This window comes from Wasmannia auropunctata, unplaced genomic scaffold (genome assembly GCF_000956235.1).
Source record: "Wasmannia auropunctata unplaced genomic scaffold, wasmannia.A_1.0 LD335880.1, whole genome shotgun sequence".
NCBI lineage: Eukaryota > Metazoa > Arthropoda > Insecta > Hymenoptera > Formicidae > Wasmannia > Wasmannia auropunctata.
The window spans coordinates 205,878-232,863 of NW_012027010.1; the positions used below are offsets into that span (position 1 = coordinate 205,878).

General features: G+C 39.4%; 1 protein-coding gene across 1 annotated transcript in view; it reads right to left on the reverse strand.

Annotated features, from left to right (window-relative positions):
• The window catches only part of LOC105455726 (small conductance calcium-activated potassium channel protein), a 125,384-nt gene that overhangs the window by 41,655 nt on the left and 56,743 nt on the right, over positions 1 to 26,986 (reverse strand). The window contains exon 4 of the mRNA XM_011699266.1: positions 7,395 to 7,805. Within this exon, the coding sequence (XP_011697568.1) occupies positions 7,395 to 7,805 (411 nt within the window). The remainder of the gene's footprint in view (positions 1 to 7,394; positions 7,806 to 26,986) is intronic.

Below are 26,986 nucleotides of genomic sequence, written 5' to 3' on the forward strand. Positions count from 1 at the left end.
CCCGTCGGGGAGCGGAATAAATATACGGACGTCGGGCAAGAAGCGAAAAGACACTCGCGAGCCTTCGGCCGAAAGCACTCTGGGGAGACGGGAAGCGGCGAGTGTGCTGCTTCCCTGTTCGGGAAAAGGATAGGCCGGGTCAAGGCGGCCTTTCCTTCGCAATTGTGATTATCGAACCGGCGGCGACGGCGGCGGCGGCTCTCTCTCCGATACCGAGGGGGATATACGGGATGGCTCGCGCCTGTCGTTGTCGCCTTGAATATCCGGTGCATCGACGGGGCGTTTTTAGCCGATAACGTTTGCGAAGGTCGCGAGGTCGTCGAGATTATATATCCTGTGTTCAACGAGAAAATCTTATTTTAAGATCGAACACCGAGTAATCAAGACGATGGAAAATTTGCTAAAAATAAGAAAGAATTTAAATTTGAATAATTAAATGTGTTAAGAATTTTAGACGTTACGGAAATTTATATTTTATTAATCGATCGTACCACGCATTTTCCAATTTAATTCTTATACCACGATCTCCCAAAAATTCCAATTTCATCCCGAGAATTCAAATTTAAAAAGGAATCTTTAAAAAGAAAAAAATAAATAAAGATATTAACGAATAAACATTTTTTCTCGTTTCTTTATCTTTTTTATGTTATAACAACATGAGCTGAATAATCAGCAGTATGTAAACTTGTATTGTTTTTAATAACACAACTTGTTTTTAATTGCCTTTTAATTCTCTGCATTGTGAATCCTTGTTTGCGCTCGAAGTTACTTTCTGCAGTGCGGATAAAAATCGTCGACATACACTCGAGAAAATATTTTCCCTTCTCCCGAGTACGAACTATCTTCGAATTCCGCGCGCAGAGCGTCCATAAGTTTCGAAATCGTTGCGGGTGTACGCGGGGCGAATTTTAATAAAGTTCAGCTTGTGCCAATGTGGAGAAACCAACTCCGTCCTCTCGGTTTCGACCATATACGCCGCCCTTCGATAGTGTCGCGAAAAGAACGCGCGATTACTCAATGTACCACCGTGCCACTCAATGGTAAATTAATAGTGGCCTATCGACCAACAATCCCCGATCAGTCCCGATAGACCATAGTTATATAGTACTGAAAGCTCGACGACGAGCACTTTGAATCATTAACCCCGACAATGTAACGTGAATCAACTTGACCTATACTGAAGTCCTAAATGAAGTGACTAACAGCGAACGCAGCAGTCCGTTGATAAGGCAAGATCTCATATTTTTCGTATTTACATGTTAATTATACTACAAAAAAAATTAAGTACATGTAAAATTACTTATAAAATTATAATGGGTAATTTTGAGACTCATTAATTAAGGTGTATAACCTACACAACTTTTGTGAGTAAAGTTTCAACTTAAAAATAAAATTACTTCTATTTATATTAATTAAACAATTTGTAAAAGTGAACTTACAATTGGACTTAAGTTTATTAGAAATATTTACGTAATAATACTTCAATTTTCATTAATAGCTTTGAATTTTATCGCAAATGAGAGAATCGCGAACGAATTCCATACAATTTTTCTTTAGGCTTTATCGAATGTCAAACTGCAAATATAATATGTATATTATTATTATTACGTTAAGTAATATTACAAAAATTTGTTCATTTATGTACATAAAAACTATATATATATATATATATATATATATATATATAAAATGTACTATTCTTATTGTAATTTTCTGTCTAATATAAGAATATATTTACATAATTACATGTAAAAGTACTGATTTTTGTAAAAACGCACATTTTTATATAGGTTCTTTCATTTTTGTACAAACTGTAATTTTTCATAAAACTTTTATATTAAACTATGTAATTGCATATAAACTGTATAATTTTTTAACATGTAATTTTACTTTTTTACGGTGTACTTGATTTACATTTTTTACGAAATATTTAGGTATCTAAAAACACAAAGGAAAGATGACATATTTAATTAAAACTAATATTTTAAAATTATCTTTCCTTTCAATGTACCTGCTTTGTAAGCTCCAGTTCTAACTTTTTTCGATAGATTTTACGTATTTTATTAAGGATTACTTTTATCCAAGGCACAAAGAAACACACGTTGCGAGTTTTTAAAAGAAGACAAAGAACCGAAGAAATGTTATTTTATTTTAGTATCTTTAACTGTTGATTTATTCTTTTTTTTTTAAAGAAGAATAAATCAATAGTTTCTCTTCAATCAATCTCTTTTTTAAATTCGATCTTTAAAATCCTTCGATTTCCATATCGATGCACTTTGGGATTCCTCGCTTTTGCGGAGCTTCGTCGACTACTTCGGTCGGATATCTCTCCGATCTCCCCGAAGTCTTTGAACCCGCAGGCTCACGAACACGAAGATCTATCATTTAGATTCACGTGGCGGACCTTGTCGTACAAGAGGAAAGAGTTGTTATCCGTGACAGCGTGAACACCCCGACGGCATTGGTTCTACCCTCGCGGTGAAACGCCGGCTCCGGGTGGTAGAACATGAAAGGATAACGATGCGCGATAGGGAAAAGGCGGGGGAAGGAGGAGGGGGGGGAGGAGCGATCTACATCCTGCGAGGATTGTTCGAAGCAGCGGCGAATGCTGGGTGTCGTGTATACATTTGCCGACGTGGAGCTCCTCATCTCACGTCGCGTGCGCGTTCGAGCGCGAAGCTTCTTGAGGCTGAAAGGAGCCGAGAGACGACTGTCAGCGGGATTTCCCCGGTTTTCGCGATCTGCCTGTGTACTACGATATTTTCCGTTGGAGATGTTCCGGAAATTTTTTTTCCCAGATACGAGATATATTTGCGCGAAAAGCACGCTCTCAGAGAAAAACATTAGCGGTGACAACTGCAAAGGTAACTGAAAGGTGATACACGTTTTATATGTAGAATTAATTTAGATATAGTTTATTGAATAAATATAATTGAAGAGAAATTATTTTATAATTATTGCAACTATATAATATGAAGTTTATTCAACTATGCATATTAATTTTACAAATATTTTATATATATATATCTATATATATATATGTGTGTGTGTGTATATATATATATATATATATATGTGTGTGTGTATATAATACTTATATAATTGTCACTACTATGTCCTTTTTTTCTGAATGCAGTTATTCTCTAGGAATCGATTATTTTCTCGTGGAAATTGGAAAGTCAATTAGCGCGATCAGAAAAGATAAGTGATGGCGGAGAAGGAATTACAGGAAAACTCAAATAAGATCCTCGGATTTTTAGAAAGCCTTGATTTCTCAGAACTCTATTTTGTCCACCAATTTAACTTCGACTTTGGATTCCGCGAAGAACTGTATTTTATAATTTGCGATTCTTCGAAAATTATGGCTTTTGCAATTTACAAAGGGAGAATTAATCTTTTTCAATCTAGTATCTATTTAACCAGCATGTGATCGTTAATTCGATATTACAGAGAGAGAGAGAGAGAGAGAGAGAGAGAGAGAGAGAGAGAGAAACCGGCAGTAAAAATAAATGGACGCGACGCGTTGAATTCCTGAGAGAATGGGAATTCCTTGAAGCATAAAATCCCACTGCCGGTTTGCCCTTTTCGGGGCAGACCAACCAACCCCCTGTAATATTAACGCGGCTACATCGCTCTGCACTTTTCACGCGGTTTTCGAGGGCTCGCGCTGATCGATGGCGAATGAATTAACGTTTCGCCGCGGAGCATCCCACGACCGGCGATAAATATTCAGCGAAACCGTCTCAATCTTCCCTTCGCCCTTCGCGATTGTGCACCTTTATCATTTATCAGTCGCATAATAATTTATTCAGGGAATCCCTGCAGAGATAGACCGCGATAAGCGGAGTGCGCAAACTGCGAGCAATATTTATAGGTACTTCAATGCCGGGCAACTTGTAAAATGTTATACTGGCCGTGTATGTATACACGGTGCCGTGCAAGAATCATCATCCCTCACCGTCCGCCGGTTTATTCAACGTCGCGTTATGACAGCGCAACGAATGTTGACTAATTACTCAAGCGGCCAAGTGAAATATGCGGTATGTGTAAATTGCAGAGTGAAATATACGATTGTGATTTTTATTTTAAATGTCGCATATATAAATTTTGTCATTCCTCTAGTACTTCGTCAATTTTAGATTACATGAAGTGTTACGTCACGTGCAATTTGTTCACATCGAGAACTTCTGAATTTTACAAAAGAAAGATTTATCCTTTAATCTATTGAAATGTTAACTTTACGATTAATTCATTTACATAATTAATTTCAAAATGATTAATATTTATTTACTAATTTCCATCAAGTGCTTTGTAATTTGTAGTTGAAAATTTTGATACTGAAATTTTATGAGAATAAAATTCGTCCCTCAATCCGTCAAAGTATTAATTTTACGAGTAACATAACAATTCATTTCAAACGAACAACGATTCGTCATCAATTTTAGGTTCCTGCACGAAGTGTTATGTTCCGCATTCTAGTTTATCGAGAATTTTAAATTTTATAAAAGAAAGATTTATTTTTCAATTAGATCGTATTTATTTTTTAATAAAATTTAATTCATCGAAATGTTAATTTTACGATTAATTCATTTCAAATGATCAATGTTCATTTACTAATTTTCCACCGAGTGCTACGATTTGTAGTCGATTGAAAATTTTGATTCTGAAATTTTATGAGAGTAAAATTCATCCTTCGATCCATCAAAATATTACATTTTTACGAGTAACACAACAATTCATTTCAAACAAACAACGATTCGTCATCAATTTTTAGATTCCACGAAGTTATGTTCCGCATTCTATAGTTTATCGAGAATTTTGAATTTCATACAGGGAAAGATTTATCCTTCAATTCATCGAGATATTAACTTTACGACAACAATTCACTTCTAACTATCGAGCATTCGGACTTTCCTAAATAAAAGCTCTATGTAAATGAAATTATAAACTGGCGGAGAGAATCGCGGGAATTCAACACGCGTCACTTCGAAAACTGCTTCATTAATTGGATTATCGAATGCGACCGCGCCGTCTGTCTCTCCCTTCTCCCTTCTCGCGTTAATTTTATTGCAAATTCCACCGACAATGGCCGTGTTTGCGGCGGGTTTTGTAAACAGGAACCAGGGGAAATCCCCAAGATTGTGACACGCGCTCCCGAGTGTTTAACTTCTAAATCGCCGACGAGTTTGCTCGCCGCACGCGAACGATCCAAGCAGCCAAGGCGAATTCACGAGAGTCCCGGGGAAAGTTTGACTGGTCCATTAGCGCGTCAAGTGCGAGTTAATTGGACGTCCGATGTATGAGGTAGTGTACGAGTCGCGAGTGCGTCGCATATCGCCTGGAAAACCTTGCGTTAATTATATCCCAAAGGTTTGCGGTATACACGTGACACATATATACGAATATATGTACGAATATATAATATATATATACAGCAGGAAGGGGATAAAATTGATCGAATATATTCTACCATCGGAAAATGATGTTAGCCAACACTAATCGTTTTCGCTCTTCCCATATTGTTATCCCCGAAACTTCAATCGCACGTCCCAAGTTTCCAGAAGCTTAGTCCCGAGGCTTAGACGAGAGATAAGAGGTTTATCCCCCGTTCTTGTAATTGCGCTGTATTATGCAAGTTAGAAAATCGCGGATCAACACGACGAGATGTCGGGGAGCCAAGAGGACTTCGAGGAAAATCGGCGATACTTATGCAATGCCGGGATCAACAGTCATCTCCGGGAGTTTAATCTCGCCGATCCGCGCGGTTTGCGTTTCTTCGCTTCGCTCCCGCGCAAAAACCGTCGAGCGAAACAGAGTCGGTCCGGAAGGACCGCTTCGTCTAATAAAGTAGCGCTCGAGATCTCCAGATATTAACCAAGAGTAGCGCAATATCCTTTTGTCTGAACGAATGCCGACAACCGAGGTTTCTTACTTGGCTACCTTCCCCGTTCGACCGCCACTTTTAACTGAATTGATCTATTGTTCAATAAGCGCTCGGCGGATCCTTCGCAGTGATTGGTTTCAACGAAGAATTAAAGACAAGAATCTAATTTAGGTCAAAGATGGCGGTTGTTTGTTGCTATTCTTGTTAACATCTAGAACTCTGCGTGCGAGCCATGATGTAAGAATACCAGTAATAGCCACCTCTTGAACCAATCAGAAATGTACTCCAAATTTTATGAACCAACATAAAGTCACCATTAAAAATTTACCGCCAATCATTGCCCCAAATTTTAAAAATCAGTATTCAGAACCATTATACGCAATACTACTCTTACATTAATCATACTGGCGATTGAGATTGAGATTGGATTGGAATTTGACCAACCAGAAGAAAAATAACTAATATCAAGTTCAGCTAGTAAATTTTGCTTTGATTTAAATCCCAATCCAACCTCAATCGTTAGTATGATATACGGCGCGTCTATAGAGACCCTCAATCGGAGTCTTATAGCCATAAGTTGATCTGGGCAAAATCCTGCGAGAGAGAAAGATATACCTACATGTACCTCTCTCTTTTCAATTTAACTTCTTTTGACGCGGTCTGTGCACGTTCGTCACTTGTAATTTTTTGGTAGTGGCGCGGCCGTTCATTGTTAAAATGGATGGATATGCGGCGCTACTTTGCAATATTATAATATTCATATTTTCTACGATATTTTTTTTCATTTGTATTACTGAAATATTACGCTTATGTTAATCCTAGGTATACACACTGTTTTTTTGACGACGTCGTATACACACTGGGGTCCCGGGGACCCCATCCATATTTATTACTGTAACTCTAGTAAAAATGGACATATTTCAATTAATTTTTATTTTCGATCGATAGAGAATCGACAAAGGAACAAGCCCTTAATGTTTAAAAGTCGATAGAATTAAGGAGCTCCAAGACATACGGGTTCAAAGAACAAGGAAAATTGAAAAACGCGAAAAAATCTCGATTTAGCACCTTTTTTTTCAAAAAATCATGTCTCTTTTGTTTATAGACCGATTTGAAAAATCCTTAAAAATTCTGAAAGGGCATACTTGAAATAGTAACAAAAAACATTTGGCGATTCGATATTTTAATTTTTTTAACAAAACTGCAAGCAGTCTCACGCTCACTTCAACTGCTCACTGCTCGGTTGTTGAGCGACAATTGCCGCGCGTCAACACGTCTTTCTGTGTACTGAGGAGATCCCAAACTTTTTTACGTCAATATCTCAAACCTCTCCCCTTCCAATTTCAGAAATGCCAAACCGAGAAAGTTTCACTGGGATCCCAGGGACCCCAGTGTAATTCAAATATAAGCGAAAATTGCCCAGATCAATCTGAAAACTGAACATCTTATGGCTATATAGATTCCGATTGGGGGTCCTCTTTAGGCGCGTCGCGGCAACGGTGACGCTTACCTTGGTGTAAACGCCGGCGCTGGACAGTTCGTTTTCGACGACCATCATGATGATGCCGAACATGCCCATGACGAGGGCATAGTCGCTGATGCGCTTGCGCTTCTCGAAGAGGGCCTTCCGCCTGCCCAGCCGGTAGCCGACGTTCGGCTTGTGCTTGGACCCGGGCCCGATGCTGCCACCGCCGGACTGGCCCTTGAGGGAGCCGCCGCCGCCGGCCAGCATGCGCTCGTCTATGTAACGGGGATACTCGGAGTGGACGCCCACGAGGGCGATGCCGGCGTCCTCGCCGGCGCCCCCGGCGCTGCCGCTGCCGGCAGCCGCCCCGGCCGCCCCCGCGCCGCCCCCGCCGGCCACCCCGCTGCTGTTCTTCATCGCCCCCGGGATCGAGAGAGTCGACACTGGCTTCCGCAGCTGGAACAGCCGGCGAAGCAGGAGCACGATTAGGATCAGAAATTCGCTGCGTATACTACATACTATATATACGGTTGCGCGTGCTGCGCGTGTCGTGTACAGTCGTGCATTGCGTGAAACGGCGTCTACAACGAGACTTAAAATTTAAGATTTAAGAAAATTGACCAATCACAAATGAAATTTCAATTGTAAATATATGTAGAGGCTCTAATGAATAGAATTCAACCAAAATAGAGGAAGAGTTACAGTGCCAAGGGCCAGATAATGTTGCCAATTGATGTATATTAAATAAATAATACAAATAAATAAAGATATATACAACGATTTCACGGACGTTTCAACCTTAAATGAAAGATCATTTTCAACGGTAAATTACAAATAAAATCTTCATATAACTTACAAAGTTCTAAATTATAATTATGTAGCGAATTTTGTAAGTTACATATAAAGATTTTATTTGTAATTTGCCGTTGAAAATGACCGTCTATTTAGGGTCGAAACGTCAGTGAAATCATGGTATATATCTTTATTTAGTTGTATTATTTATTTAATATATATCAATTGGCAATATTATCTGGCCTTGGCTCTGTACCTCTTCCTCAATCTTAGTTGAATTCCAATCGCAATTGATTATTTTTCGCATGTGAGATAAATAATCAATTGATTAGTGAATTTTCTTAAATCTTAAGTCTTTAAGTCTCATTGTAGACGCTGCGTGATGGTGAAGCGTGCATGAATACAGCATGCTGCCGCCGCCGCCGCCGCTGCAAACGTCACTTTTGTTCCCGCGTATTTACATCCGCTTCAACTACACGTGGCCGTTCTCTCTCTTTGCCATCTCGGTTTCGAATTTGTTCCAGAAATTCGGTCGCTTTGTTCTCCCCGAGCGTTAGAGCGTTAAAGAGAGAAAGAGAGAGCGCGTAACTCGCGCTTGTGAAAAAAAAAAAGAAAACGTAACGGAACGCGAGAGACAGTACGCGCGAGTAGTACGAGTTTTGTAAGTGAATCGACGCGGCGGCGCGCGGCGGATCGGAGTGTATTGAAGTCAAAGGGATTACGCAGAAAGGTGGCCGCAGAAACAGGAATTTCTTTGAAGCTGCAATAAAGTTTCCAAAATGTCCTTTCACCTTCCTCGCACACGAGAAGTGTGTCGAGTAATGTGTCAGAAAATTGAAAAAAAGCTTATCGCCTTATAGTGAGAGGCATTTCGAGAGAGTATAACGGGAATATAGGTGTTTCGATTCTATTTCTATTTTCCCCTGTTATTCTTCTTTTTTCTTCTTCCAAAAGCGTGACTCAACGACGAAAGAAATGACCGTCTCACGCGGAGACTCACCTGTAGCCCAATCTCGATTTATCAGACTTATCTTAATAGCGATTGTGCAGTTCTGATTTATCGGACGAAACGTGGCGCGCGCGTGAGCGACCGTGCCGAGATCTTCCCGAGAGAGAGCCGAGAGACGCGCTCTTTCTCTCTCTATCTCTATCGAGAGAGAGGAGAGAGAGAGAGAGAGGCTTGAGACGGCTTCCGATCGATGAGAGATTGTTCCATCTCTCGACCGCTTGACGAACAGTACGAGTTAACGAGTGTCTCGGTACGCGGAGCTTCACGTACGTGGGAAGCGTATAGTCGATTTCTCGCGCGCACGCAAGAGAGAGAGAGAGAGAAAGAGAGAGAATCGAGGCAGTATGTGTTCGTTAAAAATTTATCGCCTCGCCGGAGAGCGAGAGCTTGGGAATTCCTGCGTAACAAAGCGCGCCCCTTAATCGCGTTAACTTTTTCAGCTACGCGCCGCGCGCCGGCCAGGCCAGCCGGGATGAAGTGTCGGAACGGTTGTTTTGCGAGTTTCGCATTTTAGTCGGGGCTTTCGGACGTTATAAATAAACGCGAGCTGTGCGCGCGAAGATTATGGTGTTCCGCGGCACGAGGGGAAAAAGCCAGAATCGCTTTTCTTCCCCCTTAAAAGCGCGAAAAAGTTCCAACCTCATGCTCCCTTACTAACGAACTGATTGATCGTCTCCTGACGTAAATGCGCTCTGATGAAAAAGGGCTAAACATGCGTGTTTCTATTCTACTCTGCGTCCCGAGAGTCCAGGGGTGCTCTTGCTAAGCTGCGACAGTAGAGTTTCGCATGTATCTCTGTGTTTAATTAAATGTAAAATTAAATTCATATTTATGGGCAAGTAATATCGAATAAAAAGCAAGTTAATATCTGTTAATAATGTAGTTTTATCAATAAAATGAACTTTAGCATGACGCTAGGTTATTAAGGCACTTAACGTCGGGAAAGAAAGATTTGCAAGTTTTCAGGAACAAAAGATGGAGTTATGCTGTGTCGCAAACTGTAGAAGTTGAGCAGGATAATTGTGCAATGAAGTGATAAAAGGTTGCTGGAACAAAAGGTAGCTGTTATGTAATAAAAATGGAAAAAATAAAATTAATTAAATGCTATATTGTAGGAGTGACTTAGTAATTAATTTTTATTAATACAGCACAAAAAGTAAATAGGAACATGCAAAAATTAATATTACAGCCTTAGCCGTAAGTATAAAACACTTCTACAAAAATTGACGTGAACATTCTATATCTATAACAAATAATAAATTAAAAAACAGTTTTATCGAAAAATATTTATTTTTGCAATAATTTGAATATTTCATTAATCCTCTTTTGACTTTTATTACTACATCTTCCAAAAAAAATGCAATTAATTCAGAATGTTTACTTATAACCAAGACTGCATATGAATCAATGACAAAACTACACGAAAAGAACAATTTTGTAAAATCCAAATCTGAAAATAATTTTTGTTCAATAATCAAAATAATTTTGTACGAAAGCCAAAATAATTGCTAGAATATCAAAACGTTTTATAGCAATGCTTATCAGTTTTAACATTCCATCAAATTATTTTGATGATTCAATAACAAATTATTTTCAGATCTGTTTTTAGCAAAATTTTTAGACTTTTCAACAAAATTGTTCTTTCCGTGTAGTTGCAAAGCTTAATGATAATGTACAAAAACGTAATGTACAAAACGTTTCTTAAGTACTGCCCAATAATTTAGAAATTAATTTTTCACGTTACTTTGTGACGAAAAGAACACATAAATGGTTTCAAAAATCTCATTCTAAAGGCTGTTAAAAAATCTACAAAATTAAAGTTTTAATAGCTCTTAAACGAAAAAGATTTTTAAAAATTTAATTTGTAGCGAAAGTGTACTTTAATGAAATAATAAAAATCTGCAAAGAAATTGAATTCTGTCCATTGACGTACAAATTCGGGGCAGTAATGTAACTAAACCCTTTCCGTAACCATTGATTTATTTTACAAAGCAGCGACTATAGGTAAACAATAAAGATAAAACTCCTTCCTGTCTACTAGCTTGAAAACGAAATCTCTTTTCGTTGAGGAGCTCATAAAAGAAACCGATAATTTTACAGAACTTTTAACACTCCGTATCTCAGAAACGAGACGGTTGAGTGAATATTTCATATGTTACATATAAACTTTTCTTCCTAAAATAACTTAAACAATTAACTCTTAAAATGTTGAAGTATTTAAGAAACACTCTATTATTAATATAATGACTGAACTTGCGCAATAATCAGTACTTCTGAAAACTGTTCAATGCACTTTCTCTAACATTAATAACTTCGGAAGAAGGCAATAAAATTCCTGATAAATTCTCTTCACGGAAACGATCGGCAGTATCAAAATCTTTTAAACATTACTGAACCACATGCAACCAGTTGAATTATCGGTTTTCTCGTAACAATATTTATTTTTACGAGTTCATGTGTACGTCAGTTCAATGTATATATATATATATATATATATATATATATATATTCCTTTTGCACTATATTCCGATAAAAATGACAAATATATTTTCACATTTAGAGAAAGAGACGTAGTGATGAAAACTATAAACGTGACAACTATACAAGTTTCATATGTAGAATTGATTTATGCCGAATATAAAATAATTTATTCAACTATGTACATTAATTCTACATATATAAAACTTGTACAGCTGTCACTTTTACAGTTGCCATCACGACATTTTCCTCTGATGAATGTACTCTAAAACAGTCTTCGACTCATTTGGTTCTGTCGATTCATTACAAAATAAGAGTCATTTAATTTCATTAAGTTCCCATTTTATTAGTTCCCTATAGCGCGTCGAAATATTCCTCAGCCACATTTTATTTAATCGTCCAACATGGTATCGCGAGATTACTATAGGGAGAACAAGTGGTATCAAAAACACATTGTCGGAAGGTATTACACTGTTCTGTGCCCGCGGCGATACTCCGTCGGATCTGCATCACTTCCGCTCTCGTTCCGAGGGATCAACGAAGGCCCGAGCGCGCACCACGTACCCCGAGCGTCACGTGAGCCCGCCGTCAACGTCCGTCTCGTACACACGCACCATCTGATTCCACCCTGCGTGCATCGGGGCTGCTGCGCTTATACGGTCGCACGGGGCGCATGCACCTGCAGTCTCTCCGCCGCGCGCCGGTGTATGGGGGTCGCGCGTACATTATATGTATATATATATATATATATATATATATACATATATATACGCGGGTAAACTCTGTGCGCGCGACCTATCGATTCCCCGCTATATTTTCCGCGCGGGCGGAACGCGCGTTTCGCCGAGCCGAGACGCACATCACGCTCGCCGTGCGTGCGTGCGAGTCCCGCCGCGCCGCACGCCGTCTATTTACGTTCAATTTACCACCTGCGCGCGAGGCGAGAGGTATGCCCGTGTTTTTTTTCCCCTTTCTCCCGTGGGAACGGAGCAGAGGCGCAGTACGTGCTGCAGTTTAACGAAAGCGTTCAACGGCATCGTTTAGATCGTTCTCCGCGGCGGCGTGCAGGCCGATTCCGCGCGGAGGAATTTCGCGCATTTTCGATTAAACCGCGCCGAGATCAGGTACACGCTACATGTGCGCGCGCGTTCGCACATTTCGGAAAACCTACTGTGCACGTCCCGGCGACGTCGGCCAATTCGATGGATAATCAACGGAAGCCGGGGCCGCCGACGATAGTTGCCGGAATGCACCGGCAGGCAGATTTCGCGCGACGTGACCCCGTGACCTTTCTCACCGGGGCTGACAGGGGAGGGGAGGTGGGAGGTGGGTGAGGGGCTAGAATAAGGGTGGAAGACTGTGTTATTGGGGAAGAGGACAGAAAGCGGGATGCAGAGAGACGTAGGGGGAGGGCGCGGTAGTCATGGAGACCATCCCGAGAGGCTTCCTTAATTCAAAGCTTGATTGGCTCAGGCAATCTTAAACTTGTATATGCCCGATAAAGTTTCTCTCTTTCTCGCCCTCACTCTTCGCGATTGCTCACGACCGCGATAAAGAAGCGCACACACAGACTGCCAGAAGCGTTTCCACACCATTTCTTCTCTCTCTCTCTCTCTCTCTCTCTCTCTCTCTCTCTCTTTGTCTATCTCTCTCCTCGAAACAACGGACGCCGCGCGAGAGCATTCGGTACTTCCAAGCCGTTTCAACCCTCTCAGATCGATCTTTAAAGTTGAAATGTTAAAACCGGAGAGTGCTTTTGTTATAAACTATCGCGTGCCGCAATATATAATTCAAATAAACTGGTATTCCACTTGATTCTAAATTTCAATTTCGGTAGAATTGAATTGAGGTACTAGAGCAATTAATAATTATTGATACGAGTATAGTGTGATAGAAAAAATAATTTAACTACAATGTATAATCATTTTCGGAACCAACTATAGATTTGTTTGATAAAACTATAAATATAATTTAACTTATTTATTTATAAATATATAATTAGCATTACTAAAATTATACCAGTAACTATAAAGAATAGAGCTCCTTCACCACAATTATTTTACCACGCAATTATAATTACAAGTGACAAACACTTTTCTTTCAGTGTTGTTAGATCGACAAAATGCAACTTAACAGTTTGATTGATAATAATAATTTACCATGTATAATTTTTATTATTTATCACTCTTTTTGTTCGCATCGATTCAACTTTTCTTCTTCCTCTTTTTTCTCCACACGGAAAGAACAATTTTGCTGAATGCACATCTAAAAATAATTTTTGTTCAATCAATCAAAATAATTTTGTGCGAAAGTCAAACTGATTGCTAGAATATCAAAACATTTTATAGCAATGCTTATCAGTTTTAACATTCCAACAAATTATTTTGACGATTCAACAAAAAATTATTTTCAAATCTATTTTTAGCAAAATTTTTAGACCTTTCAACAAAATCGTTCTTTCCGTGTGCTTATTCTCATTAGCTTATTATACAATTTTGTTATTTATTTATATACATCACAGTGCTACTATATCATCGTGTCTGAAAAGGACTGTATCCTCGCGACACGGTTCCTACTGAGAATTGAATCAAATTAATTTCCTCTCTGAACCCTCCATTTATCCGTCCCCGTCTCTTCTTCCCTTTCGCGCCCGTCGACGTCTAATAAAGTCAACTTTTCCCCCCGCGAAGCCGCAATCTTTCCGGCGACTTGCAGCTTCCTCTCGCGCGCGAGAAAAGTGATAAAACTGTCGGCTATACCGCGGAGCAACGGAGACGGAGAGAAAGAAAATGGGTAGAGTAAGAGGAGTTAGGAGGGTTGAGAAGGAGAGAGGAGAGGCGTAGATGAGGCGGAATACTATCTTCGCGTCGCGTATTTGTCAAGCATTCGATACTCGCACTCGGGTTTCACACTCGACTCGACGCGTTAGTCGCCGATATTATGGTCTCGGGCCCAGCAAGAAAGCAAGCACAGGTTGCACAAAACCAGGGAAAGACCAGTCGAGTGCGTCAGGGTACCAGTATTTGCGGTTCAATTGTTACACGCCTTCCCCCTCCTCTTTCCTCCCTCTCCACCCCCCCCCCCCCCGTTCACCCATTTTCTCGGCTTTAGCATTGAATCTAACGTCCTCCGATTTCAAGTATTGGTCGGAGCTATACGTATACCGCAATCGTCTGACGTCCTTCATACATCCCCCTATATACGAGATGTCACAAGAAGCTCCGATGTCTCAATGACAGATGCTTTGACGAATTAAGGGGGGATTTTCCCTTAGTAGAGATATTCGATCTTAAGGCATCTTACATAAGAACTGAGATATATATATATATATATATATATATATAATATATATATATATATACTTATATATATTTGAATTAACTAAAATATCCATATATATATAAACTAAATACATTAACTAAAATAGACATGTATAATTAAGTATGTAAATTACATATACTGCAGGTTTTAAGTGATTTTAAGTCATAAAATCGATTACTTCGAAAAATAAATATTTTCGGGAAAACTGTTTCAGTCAAAAATTGTAAAGCTTAAAAGGGGACAGATAATAATAAAATCAATTTTAAAAAAATTAATTTTTCAAGATGGCATAAAGATTATTTTTAAAAATGGAATTGTATGATTTTTTTATATACCCAATATCATTATTCTGTATGTGAAAGTATCAAAGTAAAATTATCAAAAAATCAATACTTTATACGAAATAGTTTATCGTTTATTTCGGTACATTAATAAAATATCTCGTAAACTGTTCAGTTTTTGGCAACTATAATATACCTAAATACTTTTATATATGCAGAATAATCAGAAGAAAATTATATTTATGTAACAAAAAAAAATCAATACTAATCCAGAAAACTTCAGATAGCTTGTTGTCGCTAACAGACGATTCGCGACAGAAATTCGAGAGACTCCCTCTACAATAAATAAAAATCCGCTATCGAAAGGGGATCAATAAAGTTCGCGGCTGGATTGTTGAATAGTCCGGTTAATGTCGGTCAGTACAATAATCGCGCCAGTACCTTTAATTCCCGCGACCGCGAGTGTGTCGTACTGCCGGCAATAATTCGCCGGCGATAAACGGCCGTTATTAACCCGTTACTTTTGCCTCGGACCGCGGGAGTAGCGGCCATTCGGCGAGGAGCATCGCGTCGAAAAGCCTATTGCGAAACAGGCAACAATGATCGCGGAGGCAGCTTGCTGCCTGTTTTTGTTCGTGCGATTCCCGCCCCGTTCCAGTTTTCGGCGATTGTGGCACACACACATACGCACGCGCACACACACACACACACACACACACACGCACGCACACGCACGCACAGAGAGAGAAATACGCGTACATCTATCCATTCTATCCGTCCCGCTACACGCGCCCGCGAACATAATCTCTCTAATGGAACCGCGAGATAATGCTCCGAGGGGGGAGATTGGTGCTTCGCGGGGTGCCCCGCGTGTACAACTGGTGACCAATAATTCAACAGATATCACGAGTATATATAATGTTATCTCCGACGGATAAGTTTCACGGTTCCCGTTTACGCGTGGCATTAAATCGATAAGATCGAATCGGTCGGCGATACACTTCCGGGGACCTCGTTTTACAGCGGGCTCTTTTTTTCCACGTTTTTTTTTTTTTTTCATCATTCCTCTCGTTGACCGCCAAGCCGCCGTTTATGTTTTCTCACAAAATACCAACCGAACTTCGTTTTAATTCCCTGTTATCGTTTCGCGTCAATATTGACAAAATCAAACCTCCAGCCATGTTTCTATATTCCCGTTGTTTCTCGCGAGAAATTGGCGCGCTACTGCCGGGCGAACGTACGTTCGGGGGAACGTTGCCAAATAAATGCCACATTAATGCGCCACAACCCCATAGCGCTATCCATTTTAATAAAATATGATTGTCTCCGCAGCTTTTTTCCCTCTTTTTTCTAGAATCCCCATCGCTTTTTACTGTAATCGTGCAATTTAAATTCTTTGTAGCGTAAAAATTTATGTATTCGAATACTACAAGCTACAAAGTAATTTCCTTTAATAAATAAACAATTTAATAATAGCAATAGTAATAAATAATTCAATAAATAAACAAATAACAATTGCACGGTAACAACTATGTGCACAATAAATATTTGATAAAACATTGCTTATATAATTATTGAATGAGATCTCACGTGCCTCATAATAATTTAGTAATAATAAGTTAATAATAATAATAATAAGTTTTGTACTATTTACTTCTATATTTTACGCCAAAGCTAAAAATATAATTGCATTATTAAATTAGTTCACAATTTAATATAACTGACAAGCGTCTTGTAAACCTGCGAAGAATTTATTGCGAAAAATATCGCTCCATCACGAAAATTTTTGTCAGGCACAAGATCTCGATGACCGGAAATGTCAAGGTAGATCCCGTAATTCGATAGCTCAGTTGCAAAGAGTAACTATAGGACGCGGTGCGGAATTTTGCCTCGGCGGAAATGTCGATTTTGCCTCGCATATTTATTAACAAATCAAAGTTATGCTTTTCTCATAACGCGCTTGTCGATATGGGTCGATCGTACACGTGGACAGCGAGACATGACATGAAACACACGCGATGTCAGCGAAAGTCCCTCTTAACCGATCATCCGACAACGATTCGTCAGAATTTAATCCGGGCACCCCCCCCCAGCGGAGTCACGACACGCGTCGCAACTTTGGTTAATCGAACGCGCGCGGACGTGCGTCGAAAATTGCTCGGGAATTATCACGCGGGAATTATTCGCGGAAATTCTGAAGGGGAGTGGGAGAGAAGAGGGGAGGGAAATGGCCCGTCGGCGCGGGGATTCGCGCCCGACGTGGAGTTTAACAAAGATATTACGCGGCGCGCTTATTAATTTCGCTATGTGTTCCAGAAACGGGAAATTTCGCCCCGGCGCGGAGGCGGAAACTTTCAAAGTGGCGATTTCGAAATTACACAAATCGCGCTTCGCGAAAATTAATAACGGAGTTAAATATATATATATATAATCGTTAACACATACTTTTGTTGCTTCGCCGGGAAGTTAAAAAGCTACAGGGTCACATATACCTTTTTCTTTCTCTCATTTACTTCGCCTTTTTTATTTATTATCTTTCCGCATTTTAATGTTTGAGTTAATAGAATTAGGAGAAACATTTTGAGTGTATTTAAAAAAAATGTATGCATTTATAATTTATAAAAATGAGAATTTCAGTGCGGATTTGCATAAAAGCCGCAAATGTTTATTATGCACCGAAATGGGTTCCATTATTTGAAAAATACGTCCATTTCGAGACGGCAAGTACAACTTGTAAAAGTCAGCGTAAATGAAACACAAATTATAACTGCAATGTTGCAGCAACATTGTTAATAGTTTCACACGCAGAAAAAGGATTAGCCAATAAAGCTAAAATATAGCTATGGCAGCTGACAATAGGATGTGTCCTTAAAATAGCAATGTCGTTGCTGTCGAAGGTCAATTTATTAATTATTAAAATGTAGGTGCTACAGCAAAAAATATTTGTTGCTAAAATCAAATGATATTTAGCTGAATCTACTATGCTATTTTATCTTCGTAACAGAAATTAATAATATTTGCAGTATATAGTGCAAAATATAAATGCTAAATGCTCTGCAGATATACATATATGGCAGTGTCACATTGCAAAAACAATTACAACGTTTACAAATCAAATTTTCGCGCGTATACACGGAAAGAACGATTTTGTTGAAAGGTCTAAAAATTTTGCTGAAAACAGATCTGAAAATAATATTTTGTTGAATCATCTCATCATCAGTTAAAGCTGACATTGCTATAAAACGTTTTGATATTCTAGCAATCACTTTGACTTTCGCACAAAATTATTTTGATTATTGAACAAAAATTATTTTCAGATCTGGATTCAGCAAAATTGTCCTTTCCGTGTAGCCATAAACTTAGCTATGCGAGCTAAATGTGTACATGATAAGACATTGTAGGCCATGCCATCTTTATAGCTGCCTTACTAATACATGCTTTCAATTGCAGCTAACAAATTTTTTTTCCACAATAAATGTTTTTTATTTGTAGTAGTCAGAACTTAGCAATGACACTAAGGCGATAGCTCTTATAGCTAAGTTTGATTCAGCTATTGAGATTTTTTTTTACTATTGTCAAATCATTTTTTTTTGTGTGCAGTTATATACTGTAGAAATATTACATTGTTGCTGCAATATTGTATAATATAGTTATAATCTGTGTTTGCAGGGAATGTTTTGGTCAATTTTTGCGAATGTGTGTGTGTATGTGTGTGTGCGTGCGCGGCAGCACTCATACACACGGTGAGAGATTAGCGGAATTAAAAACACGGCCGCCAGATTACCAGATGAATTATTCCGCACGAGCGTATCGTTCGAGCTGCAAGTAAAGAAACTTACGGTTCTTAAAGCCCGCGGTCACGTAGCAGGAATAGGAACAGATACCGGGGGATCGGAGATTGCGGACAATCTATCCACCGAGTGTGCTTCTTAACGAAGTTTACAGGAAACGCCGGCGCTTTCCAGCTGGGAAATTGCCGGCATTAAGTACCGCGCGGAACGATATATCGCGATATAAAAATACGTGCTTCCCACGAGCCCTTCCACACGCAGGGAATCGTTTTCTCGGCTGCTGGAGAGATTACGTTTGAGCGCAAGGGACGCACGGGAAGGACCGCGGCGGTAATCCCGAGCCGGAGAGAGCGGCCTGCCGCGTTTAGTTTTCAGGTAACATTTTCCCAAGTCGTGCCACACACTCGCGTAACCAATACTCGCTTCCGTTATTTCGGTTCCGCGGATCCGTCCTCCGTCTCGAATTGGATCGCTACGTCCCTTGGATTATTACGTTCTCGTCCCCCGGCGGATTTAGACGTTGTTGACTACGGAAAGTTGTACGAAGACGCGCGCGGAAGATCGCGGACGCGCTCGGAGAAGTAATTACAGCGCGTCGCGGATCTTCCTCCAAGTCGCAGAGGAGCCTCTACTCGCGAATGAGAGAGGCAAATCCTCGGTGCGATCACGCTCGTGCAGAATTCTAAAGCTGAGTGCCGCACTGCGCGGAAAAAACAATTTTGCTGAATACAGATCTGAAAATAAATTTTCTTAGACTTTGAAAAAAATTGTTGGAAACGCAAAATGATTGCTAGAATATCTCGAAACTCTTTTGATATATTAATAATTTTTATATAACATAATTTTATAATATTAATTTTTTTGATGGTTTGACAATAATTATTTTCAGATCTATCCAGCAAAATGTTAATTCTTTCAGCAAAATCATTCTGCCTTGAAGATTGAGAATTGCGGATTGGAAATTAGAATTCGATAAATCAGAAAAAAGAACGGATTAGAATTAAAATTATATGTATGAATCGAATTCGAATCTCCAATTCGCAATCCTCGAACTCCAATGCGTGGATACGACACGCGGGGAAGGCAATTCCGAAATTATTGCGCGATCAAATTCATCTTTATCGCTTTGAGTTTAAAAATTTAAGAACACTGGATCCTCAACTCCAAGATCACTGAATGTTGCATCTTTTTTCCGAAAAAAAAAGAAAACGTCGGATTCGCGGCTCTTTAAATTTTCACGCGGAGACGCCGCGTGGCAAGAGCTCGAAAAGAGCTCAAGTCTCTCCCCTGACCATGTCACTATATATATACATACACAGTTACCCGCTACCGCCTCGAACGACGAGCGCCGTGCGAGCCCCAATCTACTTGGGGGATTAAAGGAAAAATATATTCGCGGGCGTAGTGCATTTGCGCGCGAATGGGAAAAGCAGGGAAAGCGGAGGCAATTTCCAGCCGAGCACCGCCAGCTATTGCCTTCCCGTTACGAACGTTCCCTTTTGTTGCCTTCCCTCTCTCTCTTTTTTTTTGTTCTTGCACGTCGATTTTGCGGATAGATAACCAACAGTGAAATAGTTCCGACGGCAGAAGCGGCGTAACGAAGGGAAAACTAAAAAGTTGTATATTCTATATTGCGTCCTGAAAGCTCATTTCGTATCGACATGTATTCGCGTTTCCGCTCGATGGGTAATTTCGTAAATTCGCAAGTATCGCAAAACATCAAAGGGCAAAGCTTCGAAATGTCATTTACCCAACGAAGCAGTTAATGTTTTCCGAATGTTTTTTAAATGCTTATTCCAGCCTATTATCAGAATATTAAATAAATACTCGGAAACATTTAGAAAATATTATTTCCTCATTGGATAAATGCTACTTAAAAATGTATCACGTCTACAGTTCCTGTGAAATTTAAAAATTGGAAATGCGTTAATATTTATATTTTAAATAAGCTTGTACGTACATATAAAAATTGCATTAATAACATTTTAAATCTTACACGGAAAGAACAATTTTGCTGAATCCAGATCTGAAAATAATTTTTGTTCAATAATCAAAATAATTTTGTGCGAAAGTCAAAATGCTAGAATATCAAAATGTTTTATAGCAATGCTTATCAGTTTTAACATTCCAACAAATTATTTTGATGATTCAACAAAATATTATTTTCAGATCTGTTTTCAGCAAAATTTTTAGATCTTTCAACAAAATCGTTCTTTCCGTGTATATATTTAACAGCATATTTTTAAATTTACTTTATTTGTTATGAAAAATTGAATCATCTTAAAACGCAATGATAAAAATTTCAACTTTCTTTGTACATTTTATTTTAAGAATGTCAGAATGATTTACGCAAAGTTTTAGAACAAAGTAGACATTAGTTGTTCTGCAAATAAGTAAATTTTGACAATTTGCAGGACAATTAATCTCCGTGTCGCAATGAAACTTTATATAAACCATCTCGAGTACTCAAAGCACTTGTATATGAAAATTGCGAATTATTATTTCTTAATTACGTTCCCATTACAGCACATGTCTATTTTTTATTAAAATAATTTTTGATACACGGAAAGAACAAATTTTGCTGAATCCAGATCTGAAAATAATTTTTATTCAATAATCAAAATAATTTTGTGCGAAAGTCAAATTGATTGCTAGAATATTAAAACGTTTTATAGCAACGCTCATCAGTTTTAATATTCCAACAAATTATTTTGATGATTCAATAAAAAATTATTTTCAGATCTGTATTTAGCAAAATGTTTAGACCTTTCAACAAAATCGTACTTTCCGTGTATAGGCTTTAAAGCGCCGTACTAAACGCTTTTGTATTTGCGATCTAGAATAATCTGTAATTTTATCGTAATTTTTTTTTATTATTTTGAAAATATAATACATACTTAATCAAGGCTTTGAACACAGCTAGACGCAGTTTCTACGGTATTATCATTAAAACCCCGCTCGAATTTGTTTCCCGTCTCATATGCGAGCGCGCCTTCGATCAGGATTCAAGGCGCTCGCTTAAGAGTGGCGTCGGAATAAAGAAATAAAAGCGACAACAGTTGAATATAGATGGTCTCTTTGCCCGGTATCGAGCCATCGACGAAAGTGAGGCTCGTGTCGACCGCTCGATGAGCGCAGGTAATGCCGGGCGATCAATCGTCCGTAGGTCGCATTGTTAAATTTTTAATCCCGTTTATCCCGAGTCAAGGGCAGACGGCGCGGAGAGGGAAAGAGAGACGGCGAGCTAGAAAGGCGGAAAGAGACAAAGAGACAGGAATTCCTCAGTCCACAGCCGTTTGTATAAGTCACGAAAAGTCACTCGGGGATTTTGCCGTTTAATAAACAAAGGAATCGGGAGGGTTAGGCGGCACGAATCTATCCCACACACAAATCGTCCACGTTTGTCATTTCATTTACTTCTTTCTTTTTCGAGAATCGCGATGATCCCCTCCCCCCTCCCCCTCCTGAGATTTTAGCTCTTTATAAGCTGCGACGCGAGATGCGGAGAATCGTCTCTCTCTCTCTCTCCTCCGAGCAATTATGTCTCTTAATGCGAAAACCACGCGATATTATGGCGCAGCAAATATCGTTTAAGTATAAAGAGCCACGCTCTGGGGATACCCGCTAATATAGGGTAATTCGATAGAGCGATAGAGCGGAAGGGGTGAGGGCGGGGGGGGGGGGGGAGGTCGCGGCGTCGACCGTAAAGTCTCTCGGGGAGAAATGAAATCTCGAAAGAGGAGTAATGTAAGAAAGTGGCGGAGGGAACACTGTCTCTTAATTACGGCCCCTCCACCCTCCTTTCACCCCCCCCCTCCTGCCCCTCTTGCCCGACTGCCCGCGGGAAGCGAGTAAGCACTTTTAATAGAGAACTCGCGGTAATTCGCTCGGGGCTGATAGCCGTATCCGTCAACCGGAACTTCGCTCCGCGCGGAAATCGCAGCGCGCGCCGACCGTTTATAAGTACTTTTTTTTCTTTTTTTTTCTTTTTTTTTTCTTTTTGGAGCGCCGCCACGGCGAAGAATTCAATTAACTTCGGGCCGATGGACGTAGTCCTCGCTCCGGGAATATGTAATTCTGCCGTCTTCTGCATAAATTATCTCGACCCTCCCCCGGGAGCACACGCTCCGCGTCGCCCGAACTGCGAGTCGGCGAGCGAAAATAATATTCCCTCTTTGACTTTTGGCCGCTTGCGTATCAAAATGTCATACACGACGCGACGACGACTCGTCGCGGATTCACCTTCGTGAAATAGTTTCAGATCAGAATATCGCGTCTGCATATTATTCATATTGCCCGCATATCATGGTCACTTTCGCGATAGAAATATCACGTCTATATAGACATCCAGACGATATTAGCTGTTACGATTTCTCAGCTGCGTCTGACAGTTTGGCGTACAGGTAAATGTCTGATACGATGTAACAGTTACAAATTAAGATTGAAAAATAAGAAGTAGACTGTATTGGGACAACCAGCAATATTATTAGCTTAATAAAAAGACAATTCTTGATTATCTAGACAATATTGGTGAATTTAATAGACATTGAGGCATGCACGACGTGCGATGCACTGTGGAAAAAAATGTTTGATATTCGTGACTACAATTATATGGTAAAATAATTAGTTAGGTGTTCCATTTTTTATTGTTACTGTTATAATGTTAGCGACAATAGCCTTATATTTATAGTTGTGCCAACTATAAAAAATTGTACTATAAATCATGATAATTTCAAATATATATATATATATATTAATATAGCAAAAAGTATCAAAAGATAAATAATCTAAACATTTTTGAATATTGAATTCAAGGTTGAATTCAGGGTTGAATGAAAAATTTGTTCCGTTTATTGTATTTATATTAATGCTTTCTTTTGCTTTGCTTCTGCAAAAAAAAAACAAATTTTCTGTTCAACTCAATAGTAAATGCAATCGCGAATATAACAATTTTCTTAAAATTTGATTACCTATACGATTACATTTACGGTAATAATTAATTTAAGAATGTGTACAAGAAAAGATAAAAAAAACAATCGCTTCACGATATAGTTGAATGCAATACTATTGTGGTTGTGTGATAATTGTAATGCGGTTGAAGCAGATAAAATTCGTAGGATTAAATTAAAACAACTGTAAATATAACATATAGTTGACATAAAAAACTGCTGTAAATAATAAATTCAATTAATAAATAAAAATTTAAAGATTAAAATTAAATAATGATAACTGGAATATATTCTTCTCTCATTGTGTATTTTAAACAATAATAAGTCACTTTTAATTTACATCAAGTTTTTTCTTTGAATAATTCGCGCGTTACGAAAAATGTTGAAAGAGAATTTTTATTCTGCGATCCTTTGCGTCCTTTGCTCGGAGAAAGAAATATAAATTTTAGGGTCTTTTGGGGCTTCTTTGCGCATTTTCAAATCTTTGGCTTCGTAGCTTTTGAAATTCTTATACTCATTTTAGATCCTCGAATTTAGATTAAGTTTAAACGAAAAAAATTAATGGAGAAAATGAATTTTCTTGCGACTGACTTAAGATCATATTTCATTTTTCAATTTTTCTATTAATCTCATCGTTAGTGAGACGTCGAAGAGATAAAAAAAAGTGGCAGAAGAGAGAAGCAAGGATTCATATAATTTTATTCATATAATATAACACTTTTAATCACATTATCTCTAAATAAATCGAAAATATCGATTTTTTTGCGTGTAATTTTAAAGCTCGAAAGAATTAATTATTTTTAAACATGAAAAAATAACACAATAAAAATGTTTCGTCAAAATGTAAACAAAATTGCAGGAATGCAGCAACACAAACCTTTGTGGTTTAATGTTGCGGTTAATTTAAAGTTATTTATTACAATTAATAATGGTAATTTCATTAAATCGCTAATATTGTTGTAATAACAGATAACCGTAATAATGACTCTCTTCACGTTGAATTTAATAAAATCCACTTCTACAATTTCTTCCTTGCTTCAATTACGAGAATCAATTACAGCTAATTTTTTTCTGTTTTAATTCTAGTAAAATCCACTCGTGTAATCCCCGCTTCAGCTTTAATAAACCCAATTCACCGAGCGCGATTTATTTATCTTCTTCCACTTTATAGAACAAACGAGAAAATTCCAACGTTGTTGGGTAGCGGTTGAAAAAGCGGTGAACGAGCGCGCTATAATAAAAGTGGAACAAGAAGGGGGAGGGGGAGGAGTGTCCATTACCCCGCGATTACGTGGGAAAACTTTCGCGGAGGATTCTGATAATCGAAAGACCGTGCTCGACGAAACGATGAGGCGATATACTTCGAGCGGGAAGTAGTCCGGAAAGCCTGTCTCCTACCCATCGGGGCGCGAGATTGCTTCGCGGCGGATTTTCAGGGAAGTAACTTGGTGATCCTGGAAAATTTCAATAGTTTTCGTAATCCAACTCTCGTCGCGCTCTCAATCGATTAATTGTTCTCGCCCGATTTAATTGTCACGTCACGACGGGAATGAGATGGCTTTTTATCCAAATAGTCATTACAGCCGGAATCGTTTACAATGTTTACATATTAACATTTTTAAATTTTCACGATATACCTCGGCATCGAAAAGTGTCGCAAGAATCCATTCTTTTTTTTTTTTTTGACAAAAACTTTGCAAGTATTTTTATTTTTAGTTTAGAAATATAGAGAGCGTATTATTTAAATAATAAAATTTCGCATGCGCTTTTAATTAATTTTATTGATTTGAGTATAATTCCGAGTTTTTGCGAATTCATTTTTTTTTTTCGAGGAAAAAGCAATTATACGCATACAAATTTCGTGGAAAATTTTACAGCTGCAACACTTTTCATTGATGCCGTCAAGAAGAAAAAACAATATATAAAAACACATACACGTAACGATATAAAATACATGATTTATACGCTTAAGAGAATTCGCGACATTCGAGATACCTACGCGTTACATCCGTTCGGCACGCGTGAAATGTGAAAATCACTCGCGCGAAATTTTCAATTCGATGGCGCGATCATCCCGTGTCCTCGGCGACGTCCTCCCGAAGGGGGATGTCCGAGGGATGCGAGTGTCCCGCGCGCACATCCCTTTGCGAACTTCGCGAAGGGACGACGGCGGTCGGGGATAATTTTACCGCGGCGAACTTCAGCCGCGTCAGCTGTCGGTGGCCTATACAGCCGAGCGAGGCCCTTCGTCGATAAGTGTAATATTGTTTCCTCGACCCCGTTCGCACTCCACTCTATACCTCCGCCTCGCCCATCTCACACCCTCTCCCCCCCCCCTCACCCCGGCCGTTCCCTCGTCACCCTCGCGTCGACGGCCGCCGATCCGTCGCCCCGATGCAGCCCGGCGAAGCGAGGTGATAAAGTGTCCCAATTGTCTGATTCGCGGGTATATGGAAGTCACTCTCCTCCTTCCTTTTCCTCCCTCGCTTGCTCCCCCTCCTCCCCCTCTACCCTCCCTCGTTCCTATCTTTCTCGTCCCACGGCAACCATCCGGTGGTGAGAAATGCCGAACGTGCTCGGGGTGAAAATTCGCGTCGCCGCCGCCGCCGCCGCCGCCGCCTGCGGCTAGATCGACGCGAATTAACTGACGTTCACCGCCCCGGATCGCACCAACTCCCTATCTTCCCCCCCCCCCCTCCACCTGTCCCTTCGGTCACTTTGACATTTCTAATTTATTTCTTTTTCGCGACTCCCGTTGCTCTTCCCCCGCGAATGTTCGAACTGCCTTCGGGTCTCGCCGTGATTTTGTTTTTCGGCATTTCTCACACGCACACACGGGGGGGGATACGTCTGTCGACATCGCGTCGACTTTCGCGATTTCCACGTACTTGATGCGACTCGAGAGTGCGAATGTGCGAGGAAGATTTCGAACGGAGACACCGATATTCGCCCGATCGATCGCGACGAATATTGCGACGCGATGGTTGCGAGAAATGTGGCGTAATTTTCGTGAAAG